This window comes from Callospermophilus lateralis, chromosome X (genome assembly GCF_048772815.1).
Source record: "Callospermophilus lateralis isolate mCalLat2 chromosome X, mCalLat2.hap1, whole genome shotgun sequence".
NCBI classification, from domain to species: domain Eukaryota; kingdom Metazoa; phylum Chordata; class Mammalia; order Rodentia; family Sciuridae; genus Callospermophilus; species Callospermophilus lateralis.
This window is the reverse complement of record NC_135325.1, coordinates 54,196,003-54,208,017: the sequence shown is the minus strand read 5'-3', so window position 1 is coordinate 54,208,017 and position 12,015 is coordinate 54,196,003. Positions and strand designations below refer to the sequence as shown.

At 37.8% G+C, this 12,015-nt stretch overlaps 1 protein-coding gene across 3 annotated transcripts in view; it reads right to left on the bottom strand.

Annotated features, from left to right (window-relative positions):
- Positions 1 to 12,015, bottom strand: part of Ophn1 (oligophrenin 1) — a 370,997-nt gene that overhangs the window by 12,956 nt on the left and 346,026 nt on the right. For 2 of the 3 annotated variants that reach the window (XM_077106703.1, XM_077106705.1), the window contains one exon: positions 8,443 to 8,766. In XM_077106703.1, the coding sequence (XP_076962818.1) occupies positions 8,443 to 8,766 (324 nt within the window). The remainder of the gene's footprint in view (positions 1 to 8,442; positions 8,767 to 12,015) is intronic. The other variant, XM_077106704.1, reaches the window with a different exon arrangement.

Sequence of the window (12,015 nt, the reverse complement as noted above, 5' to 3'; positions counted from 1 at the left end):
ATGTTATAATAGAAAGAACAAAGAGTTTGGAATTGTGCAGACCTGCTTTGTGGCTTTGTTCTGTTATGCTACTTCCTAACTGTGGGACCATGGACAATCACTTCACCTCTTTGACTACCATTGCCTCATTTGGGAAATGAATATAATTAACCCTGCTTTCAAGGTGATTTTAAGAAGTAACTTATTTAATTTATTTTTTTCCTTTGTACCATGGATTGAACCCAGAGGCCATATCTTCAGCCCTTTTTATTTTTTGATTTAGAGACAGGGTCTCAATAAGTTACTTAGGGTCTCCCCAAGTTGCTGAGGATGGCTTTGAATTCGAGATCCTCCTGCCTCGGCTCCACCCCTCACACCAGGATTACAGGCATGCGCCACAGCGCCTGCTTCCAATTTAGTTTTACACACACACACACACACACACACACACACACACACATTGTCTGTATGCCCTATAGGTAGTGTCTAGCACACAGGGTAATTGATATACTTTTTCCTGCTTTTTTTCACTATTATGTGCCCTGATCTCATGTCTCACCTATTATAATCATCCCTAAAGATATAGTGCAAATCTCACCCCTCTGAACACAGCACACAAATATAATTTCCATTTATGTAAATGTTCCTGAAGTGCTTAGATATTGTTATTTTTTTTTAAAGAATCCATCCACCTAGGCATTCTGGTGAGACAGGTATTCACAGAGATAATGATAATATAGTGGGATTTATGTTCTGATGAAAGAATTACCAAAACATTATACATGGGCATACATAAATTCTTTCTCCCAATCTAGTCTGCATCTTATATTTCTGGGCACACCATTCCCTTTAGCCCAGGCTGAAAATACAGAAATACATTAGGAAGAAATAATCAAAATGATAATAATCCATTTTTTTTCAAAAAGTATCATCCTATTCAAAGCACTTTTCCAGATGATAAATATTTGTTCACAATAAACTTGGTAAAGAAGAATAGATAGGTCTTATTGTCTGCATTTCATAGAGAAGGCAACTAAGGTTCTGAAAGGTAAACTAATTCACCCACAACTACATAGTCAGATAACTGATAGAGTGAGGACTGAAACCTACATCTCTTGTCTTATATCTCTTGTCTCTAAATCGAGTGATTTCCCCAGTATCTGCAGTTTTGTTGTTATTATTAGGAATATAAAATTATAAATGATAACAATGACAGTGGTAACAAAATAATACCAGTAAAATAAATTATCTAACTTGTTATTGAACACCTGTTCTGTTGAAGGTACTATGATACCGTACTCAGCACTTTATGCCTATTTTTCCCGTTTAACATTGGCCATAATTGTACAGAAAATATTGCCCCTATTCTACAGATGAGGAAAAGAAATTGCAAGGTAAGTAGTAACCTCATAGTTTATAAACAATAAAACCAGCTTCATTTGATTTCTGAAACCCATGTTGTCCCAACTACCAGTAGTTATCAACCCTGGCTACACATCAGGAATTTGTGAAGAGCTTTAAATTTATATAATACCTGGATATCCTCCTGAGAGGTTCTAGTTTAATTGACTGGAGTAGGATCTGGGCATATATATTTTCAGTGCTCCCCAGATGGTGTGATGTGCAGCCAGGATTGAGAAACCCTAGGCCACACAACTGCTTCTTCACTGTAGCTTAGAGATTACCAGAGAAGACAATACTGTCACATTTCTACTACCTACTGGAAGAGAGTTGGGCAGGAAGGATGCGCCACACACTCAGCGCCAGAAAACATTTCCTACCTGAAGCCATGTCTATCCTAGGGCTCGCATTTCCCTTGATGAGTAAACAACATGACACCACCTAAATATGAACCCCATTCATTCCTAACTCACAGTCATAGCCAAATGGACAACAACCTAGGGCCTTAGGAAACAAACATCGTGAACCTTGCGTCTGCCTTTGCCCTTTATTTGCAGGTTTAACTTGATGATTCATTACAAGTATGATTTTGAAGTGACAGCAAAGGGTTTTCTTGGCTGAAAGACCCCAATGTTGTTCTTTCTTTCCTCAAATTTGTCTCAGTCACTGCTAAAGCACAATGCCAAACTGGTGAGGCTGGGAGGGAAGAGTCATATAACTTGGAGTCAAGAAACCTGAAATATAGTCTTCGTCCTAAAACTAAGCTGTATGATTTTCAGCAGATCACTTCCCTACAATACAACACGGGGTTGGACTGTTATCCAGATGAATCAGCCTATGATATGTCTTTAGACTTCTATCTCTCCCTGCTGACTTTTACATGCTACATTGGGAGTACTTTAGAAACCCCAATGTATTTTGCCTCTCTTTCTCAGAAGATTTAGACTTCATGGCTCCTTGCTGTCCACAGAATATACACTGACATGTTTAACCTGGCAATTGTGACCCACTTCCATTTGGCTTCAATTCTCCTTTCTGATCTAATTTTGTACCATTCTTCTTCACATATCCTACAATTCAAGCAGTAGTATTTATTGTTCCATGTATATGCCTTACAATTAATTATGTCTTTCTAAGAGGCTATTTACCCTATTCCCTCATGCCCAAATTTGTATCTCCAAATGCTTTAAAATGCTCCAAATCTCCACATGTTTAAAATGCTCCAAGTTCTTTCTCTGGCTCTTAAGGCATTGATCATCTTGTACTTTGAATCCTGTAGTTTGGATCTTTGTTTTCATGGCTCTATCTCTCCTGTCAGAATTGGAGCATTCTGAGAGCAAGATAGAGGTGGCATTCATCTCTGTATTCCCCAGAGACCCAAGTAGTTTGCTTTGCATAAAACTGGTGAATATTTAACAAATATTTATTGATTAAAAATATTGCACTTCAGTCTACTAGAAGGACAGCAAAGAAAGATTTCCCTTTTTAGGAACCCATTGGGCTACATGTAAACATACACAAACATAATATAAACAAGATTCAGGTCTATTCTGTAACACAAGATGAAAGGTATTCAATATATCAGGAGTTTGTTGAGGCCCCATCTTATGCTCTCATGAGGAATTCTCACAATTGTTCCCTGGCTTCTTAAAACTGAGTTGGGAAGAGAAGACATACTCACATGAGCTAAGAGTGAACCCTATCACTCAGTATCCACATTAGAGGGCCAAATTTAGGTGCCCAAGGAATGGGTTAATGGAGAGTTCCCTAGAACAAGATTGTCAGGAGGTTTCTTGGACCAAAGAAGACTTGAGCTGAAGCTAATGGAGCCCTCCTCTTCCCCTTCCCTAAATAATGCCTCTTTCTGCATGTTCACTCTGAGTATTTTTATGCCATCTACATTTTGAGCCTCAGGTGTCTCATGGTCCATAATCAGAATAGCAGACAGCCCTATCTTCCATGCCCACCATTTCTTACCAGATGCTTTTATACCTCAACTAACTTATTCCCCACAAAAATCTTACCTGCCTGCAATAGAGGTATTGTCTTTACTTCCAGTGGGAAGATAAGACTCAGAGATGTGAAGCTGACCTAATGAAAACTGTGCAGCTAGTAAAACCTCTAATAAGGGCAAAAAAACTCGCTACTGTTTCTGAGTACTCATGATGTGCCAGGCACACACCTGTCTCCCTTCATCATTATAGCAATCCAATGGACACAGTTATTAGCCTCATTATAACAAGGACAAGCCCAAGATTCAGAGAGGTTATGAACTGCCCAATGTCCCACAGATTGGAAGGGGAATATCCAAGATTCAAACTCATAGCTGGAACACTCTGGAGCCTGGCCACTAAGACCACTAAGGACCATAAAGCATCTTGAGCCTATAGTCTTTCCACCTGTTTTTCCTTTTAATTTTTTTTTCTTAACTTTGGTTGAAAATTTGGCTAATACTCTAAATTGGATCTCCTTCTCCAATCTAATCATTTGTTTCCCTCTCTAATTCTCTGTCAAATGAAGATAACCAAAAAATCTTATAATTTGCAGATTTTGGGGGACCTGATGGTGATCAGTCTTCAATCTTAAGCAACTTTCTTCCAACTTTCCTTTTACCTATCTACACTTAACCTGAGACAGTAGGGAAAGATTGTTTCCACTTGAAGAGTCTCCCAGTTTTCTAGAAGAATCTCTTCCTATGACACTTTTCCATGCTCCCCTAAAGCCTTAACCATTAATTATCCATGAAGAACAAGTTGGAGTTACACTGCAGTTAGGACTGAGATTTAAAATCAAACAATAGATTATTAAAGCATAATGAGTCCAAACAAGAAAATATGGATAATGGCCAGCAACACTCATTACTGCAGGAGCAAGTCTGTTCCTAATACTTTTAGAGCAGATGGAAATGCCACTTATACTATTAGTCACCCCAGTAGAGAATTGATGGCCCTATGACTGAGCAAAACCTTGGAAGTATCCTTCCTGCAATCACAGGAGGACCTCAGTTGATGTAGTCTTTTCTCTCAAGACAGAGGAAAAGAGCTAAGAAGGGTTCCTAAATCATAGGGTTATAGTGAGCGGTGTGGTCTCCACTTTTATCTCAATACCTCAGGCAGAATGAAGAACTCCTTGCCCCATGCCCCTACTGAAACTTACTCTCTCCACCAGTAGATCATGTATCATACTGGGCTGCGACTGGCTGCTTACATGCCAGACTCACTATAATCCATCAGAAGGCAAGATCATGGTCACTCTCATTGCTTAGCACTGTCTGAATAATTGAGCAAATACATGTAAGTAAATGGGAAATAGCCCTCCTGCCTCTTTATTCCCCAAGGATAGTCCTAAATTCCTCTGTGGGAACTACACATGCCTTTTGCACAGCCAGAAATGGTAAGAAGAAGTAACATCAAATGAAAGGTAAAAGGATGTTATAATTTTGTCACTCCCAAAGTAAGTGTCTTTTAGGGAAAAAAAAATAGAAAGTAGAAGGTAGCTTAAACAGCTGAATTAAAATGTGGTATAAACAAGCTGATCTGGATTCAAGCCCCATATCTACTTTACAATCTGAATTCCTCTGGGCAAGTTGTTTCATGTCTCTGAGCCTGTATTTCCATCTGTGCAATGGGAACAGTAAAACCTGCCTCACAGGCCTGTCACAATGATTAGATGAAATGGAAAAAGAAAAAATATCCAGCTTATGTCTGTAACAGAAAAGGGCCCTCGATAAAATTCCACCAGCAAACAATATTGATGTTATTGTAAAGCTGACTGTCAAGGAAGAAAGCAATTTAACAGGCACCATGATTTTATTCTTTTTAATTGCTGAGGAAAAAAAATGTGCAGAATATCATGTCCACTTAAATGGTGGATCACTGCAAGAAGTGAAGATGGGTGTCAGGGTAGTGGCACATTGGATCCCTAAAGTAATAAAGCATCCTGGAGAATGGAGCTGAAATGGAGTGACAACTTTGAGGTTCAGAGTGGGTCAGCTGACTTGACAGCTTCTTCCTGTGATTCTGTTAGTACAAGGGTTAACAGCCACTACCTATAGCTCAGGGTCATGGCCATTTGCAGAGTTTTCCTAATTGATAACTATTCTGATACCTGTGAATCTACCAGCATGGCAGCCAAAATCATGAGGGATGAGGGAGAAAGGGAGGCAGTGGTGAGGGGGTGGCCTGGGTAAGGTTCGAAGAGGCAACTACCCCAGAGGTGTGGCTAATCTTCCACCAAGGCCAGAGACACTTCAGTTCTGTATTCTGTGGCCAAGGCTAGAGGCCTTTGAAAAAAGCTGAATCATTTCAGCCTGTGGCTAACTGATTTAGGGCAGAAATCAAAGCCTGGCAATGCTGCAGCCTAGATTTAGATAATCTGACTGATACTAGACAGGTCAGATCAGTACTTATATTAACTGACATCATTAAATGACAGCAGGTGCCACCAGCAGCCCAGAGGATGGTACTGTGGAAGAAGGGGAAGAAGAGAAGGCCACTGGGATTGAACTTTGAAGTAGAAGATTGTAAGGGTAGAAATGATAGGGAGGGCTAAATAACTTCTTCTGAAGAGCTGATAGAACCTGGCTGATCTCAAGGTTTGGCGACAGGCAAGACAAATTTTACTGTAATGAGTGTAAGTGGAGTTATCCAACTTTCTAGAAGATTGATATGAAGGTCAATATATAAATTATAAACTGAAGCAGATGTCCACATAGAAGTCTGGCCTTTATTTTTTTGTCCTGGCCTTTATTTATTTATTTTTTTCGTCTCTACTTCCCAGAAGAGGCAAATCTTAGGGAGGGAGGGACAGGGGAAGAGAATCAGTATCATATTTTATAGGCTGGTTATGCCAGATATTTTCTTATTCCTTTTTATTGTAGCAATAATTCTGTGGGGTGAGCTGTTTCTCCCATTTTACAGATATGGAAACCAATGTGCAAAGAGGTTAAATAACACATGGATGCATCAGAAGATCCAGCCAGAAAATTCATAGGGTCAGTTACTTCATAAAATGTGTACCGGCCCCCACACAGAATAGGCTTTCACTAAATTGTCCTCTGAGACAATGCCATTGGCCCACAGTGAGGTTGTTATATGCCACAGTCCACAGAAGAAAAATTTTCCTGGCCTCCAAAACAGAAAAATTATGTTTTACCTGAACAACGGGCTATTTTTCCCTTAAGAACTTGGAATTATATAACCGTTGAGGTTTATTTCTTCTTGTTTTCTCTAGAAAGTTTGGAGCCAACTCTCTGACGCTATTCCAGTAAGTGTGTAAAGTTTCACAGCAAACATTTTGTGTACTGATTCCTTTCCTGTTATTTCCCTCTTATCCTATCTTCCCATGCCCCTGCTCTAGAATTCATTTTTCTTGCCTGTTCTCTAGAATCTCAGGCAAGGGTCAGCAACCTTTTTCTGTAAAGGGTCACATAGTTAACATTTTAGGCTTTGTAGGGCCATAAAGTTTCTATTTTTCTTCTCAGTTTGTTATAGTGTGAAAGCAGCCCTAAACACTATGTAAATGAAGGGGTATATTTATGTTAAAGAAACAAATTTGAATTTCAGATAATTTTTATTCATCATAAAAATTGTATCTTTTGTTAATATTTAAATATATTAAAAACATTCTTAGCTTGTGGGCCATATAAGAAAGAGGTACTTTGGATTAGGCAGAGGGGAGTGAAGGGAGGGGAGGGGGAATGGGGGTAAGAAAGATAGTAGAATGAATTGGACATTATTACCCTAATTGGACATTAATACCCTATGTATGTATATAGTTACATGACCTGTGTAACTCTACATCATGTATAACCAGAAGCAGAAGTTATACTCCATTTATGTACAATGAGTCAGAATGCATTTTATTGTCATATATAACTAATTAGAACAAATAAAGATTAAACAAAAAAAAGAGGCAATGGGTCTGATCTGGCCCACATACCATAGTTTGCCATGCTCTATTCTAAGCCTATAGAGGACAGGAACCTTGTATAATTGACTTCTGTGTCCTCAGCACCTAGGATGGGACCAAGTACACTATTAGTGCCGAGCCAATAGTTTCCAGATGCATTATTCTTACTATTTTACATTTTTATATTTGGCTATATTGTGAAATGCCTTAAATCCTTTCTAGAACAGGAGAGGATACAAATACATAAGGCACATGTTAAGAAGGTCATCCGGATACAAAGTAAAAGAGCCAGAATTTGGATTCAATCCTCTGAGAATAAAGTCTATATTTTCATTTTACCATACTATTTTCATAGAAATCATATTCTCAAACTTCCCTCTGGATCAGCGCCTTCCTCTCACTATGTGTCCTCATGTGTATAGCTTACAAAGATTGTAGAAGTCAACTACATCTAGAATTTGTAATGATTTTAAAAGTGTAGACGAACAGAAGCTGTACCCCTTTGTCCTTATTTCTCCCAAATGAGAAAATGAGAATGAGAAAACAGTGGTTCACAGATTCAAAGTTTCTTATCAGAAGGCAAAACGAGGATTCTGCATTCATGGAAAGAACACAGATTTTTGGCACCTGCAAGATGTGCTAAGATTTAGATCCCAGCTCTGCCAGTTACCATGTGATTCTCTGGGAAGTTACTTATTTCTAGGATCTTCAGTTTTCTAACTGAAACATGAATAATACTTTCTTCACAAAAGGATCATGATGATAATAAAACTTAGGACTTAATACAATGCTAGGTACACAGAAGATACTTAATAAATGGCAACAGAAACACTGCTTTAAATAACATGATTATCATTCATCATTTATTCCACAATAACAAGTATCTACTATATGCCAGCAAGACATTGTTCTAGGTACTTGGAATATAGAAGAAAAGAAAACAGGCCTCAAGTCCCTGCCCTCGTAGAGCTTATATTCTAGTGATTATTGTGAATGTTTCTGTGGTCTCAACCATCATTCCAGAATGAGTTCTAGTAAAGTGGAACACATTCCCACTTATGATATTTCCAATCCTTGAAGGATCTCAAGGTGACAAGTATAAATAAAAACATGGGTTCAGTTCTGATTCCCTTGGAATTCCCAAGTACTTACCTTCCTTGTGGTGAGCCAGGGGTCGGGGAGCTGGTCTCTTTATGTGGAAAGAAGGGGTCTTTGTGGGGCCAGGGCCTGGAATTGGTCCATTGGTGGCCTTTGGGGTAGTCTTGGTCCCTCCATCCTGTATCCTAGACACCAACTTCCCCACATCCACCTCAGGACACGGCTCCAATTTGCCATCTGAAATAAGCCTGCTTGGAGACTTTCTCCCGGGATCAGCTTCCCCACTCCTCTGCATAGGTAGTTTGAGGTGTTGTGGCAGCTTCGGGGGTTCTAGGTTGATAGTGATAGTACCATTAGGTGTTTGATGTTGGATTTCATCTGAAAAAAGTTGGTGCAAAGAGGAAGGATTAGTGATAATCTCTAAAACCCTTTCATTTTGATATATGCATACGTTCCTAATTTTTAAAAGTTGTACGCATTTTCAAAACTGCTATATACACTGTGGCACAAATAAATTATAACCCACAAGATTAGGCTCTGCCCTTCCTAAATCAAGAGGAGTCACAGGTGCCATCTAAATAAGGAATTCAATTCAAGATCTGAGTATGAGTTTCACCACCAGAATTCAGCAAACCACAATAAACTAGGCTGTTTTATTCAAAGGGGAACGAATTCAAAAGGGACTTAGCGTCCCCAATGAATTTCGTATGCTATTCTTTCTAAATAAAGACATGAGTTAATTCTTAACTATTTCTCTCAAAAGTAATTTGTTAATGTTTCTCAAATTTCAAGTTAATAAATATAACAGAATTTAACTTCTTTCTCCACCCCCATAAAGAAACCCTCAAAAAGCCACTTTATGTTCTTCCTCTAGCCTTTGTGGTCTACAATTTCCTCTGACATTAGTGCAAGCTTTTCAGTGACTCTGAGTCTTACTCAGAGCTTCTAAAACTATAATGAGAGCCAGGTACTCTTGCCTAGAAAAATTAACCTTCATAAATACAGTCAAAACTTAAAAAATTAATTTTAAGTGACCCACAGAGTTCCCTGAAATTGTCAATAACCCCCCAGACTGAACCTGCTGTGAGGGAATTGTCATCGTCTTTAGCAATAGAAAATGCAGATCAGAATTAAGTGGTAGAAAACATACTTCTGGCCAGAAAAATGATTCCTGAGAGCTGTACTAGTCTGTTGCAACAGATGGATTCCATTTTTTAAAAAATAAATATGAGACAATAGGAGAATTTGGATACTGACTAGATAATTGATCTTGCGGTATTATCATTTTCTTTTAGATAGGCTGATAATAAAGAGTCTTTACACAGATGAAATGACCTGATGTCTGGTTGGGGATTGGGTAGGGGCATAGATAAAACAAGATTGTTCACACAAATAATAACTTGGAAGATTCAAAGATCAGGGTTTATCTGAGAATAATTTTTAAAAATGTTTAGTTTGACTTGAGAATCTCTGAGTAAAAGAAGATGAGGTTGTTAAGTCGGATTGGAGCTATATCATAAAGATCATGGATGCCATCCTCAGGAATATGTACTTCATCTTTAGGCCACAAGGGATAATTACTTTTGGGGTGACAGAGAAGCAGCATTCTCAAATATGTGTTTTTAGAACATACCTCTGGGTTCATTATGAAAATTAGATTGAACCAGAGAGACTGGAAGTGGGGGGGGCGGATAGTTGATGAGAAGTATCTAAGCTGGAATGAAATCACCAAAGATAATCAAGAGATATTAAAGAGGTCAAATGGCCATGACTTAGATATGGGGTTATGAAGGAGCCCATAATGATTGTGGAGGGATTCACTGAAATACTATTTATTAAAAAAATAGTGTTTGGGGTAAGGAAATGAAATATTACTGATAAAGAATGGTGGTAAGCAGAAGGATTGTTTCCTTCTTAGAACAATATTCAGACAAGTCATATGGAACACACCATTTTTTAATAGTAGGTAATAGTACTTTAGGATAAGATAGATGGGTACAAATTGCTGTTCTGTCACTTAGCAGCTATTGTTAACTTGTAAAATAACCCTCTTTTGAGTTTCCAATGCTTGCCCTACAAAAGAGAGCTCCACATAAATATCTCACACATAAATGTTAAATATTAATTGAGATTATGGATTTTTATCCACTTAGGATGGCTGGAATCAAAGTCAGGATATGACAGGTGTTGGTGAAGATGCAGAAAAATTAGAAATCTCAACCACTGCCAATAGGAAAGTAAAATGGTGTATCTGCTTGGAAAATAGCTTGGCTATTCTTTAAAAGTTTGAATACAGAGTAACCATATGACCCCAAAATTTTCATTCTAGGTATATACTTAACTGAAAGACATTCACACAAAACTTGTACATGGATGCTCATAGAAGCATTATAATAGCTAAAAAAGTAAATAGTACTCAACTATCAAATGATGAATGAAATATTATTTGACAATAAAAAAGAATGAATAAATGATACATGCTACAGTGTGGATAAATTTTGAATATATTATAATAAGTGAAATGATTTGTCAGCCACAAACATCTTCATAGTATATAATTCAACTAATATGAAATGTTCAGGATAGGCAAATCTGTAGAGACAGAAAGTAGATTATAACAGTCAAGGGTTATGGGGAATGGAAATTGGAAAATATGGTAATGAAAATGTTCTGGAATGAGATGGTTGTACAAAATGTAATAAAATTACTGAGCTGTACAATTTAGAGGAATGAATTTTATGGCATTTAAATTATATATCAGTCTAAAAAAGTTCTTAAAAATGTCTAGACTGGGTGATCTCATTGGAGATTTTCTGGCACAAAGCCCTCACCACACAGAGGGGCAAACTGAGACCCAGAGAGAGAAAATGGCTAGCTCATTTTACTCAGTAGGATAGTGGTTAAGATGAAGTTCAGTCTTAGGTCTACTGACACCCAATTCATTCATTTATTATTCTCAATTATGGAGGGCTTACTATGTACCAAGTACTGTGCTGGTGCTAGAGATACAGTATAAAAAAATTCTGCTGGTACAGAGTTTCTGTTTGGGGACATCATGGATAAATAAATAAATTTATACCATAAAACTGAAATTATTGTAGGACAGAGTAAGCATTCAATGTTCCCTTCCACTTTCTCCTGATTAACATTCTAACTTCTGTATGAAAGTGATCATTAAGCTAGGTAATCCCTTACTCTTCATTATTCCTTACATATCCATTCATTCATTCTTATTACATGAATACTTGCAATATATACATGTAATATATTCTAAGGGTTAGTGATAAAATAGATGTTACTTTCTAACAGGAAAGACAGGAAACAAATGTGTCAATAAATAGTAGCAGGTGTATAAATAAAATAGTGTAGTATAAAGAAATAGGCAGTGATTGGATGAGGAGAAAAGATTATTTAACTAGAATACACAGAGAAGGTCTCTATAAGGAGATAGCATTTGGACAAACTCTGGATAAAGGAGTAAGGCCTGTGAAGTTCTGGAGGAAGACTACTTAGGGTAAAGAGAACAGCAAATGCAAAGGCACTTAGTTAAGCTTGATATCTATAAGGAACAGCAAGACCAATGGGATTAGCACAGAGAAAGCAAAGGGGACAGTGAGAGCAGGAAGC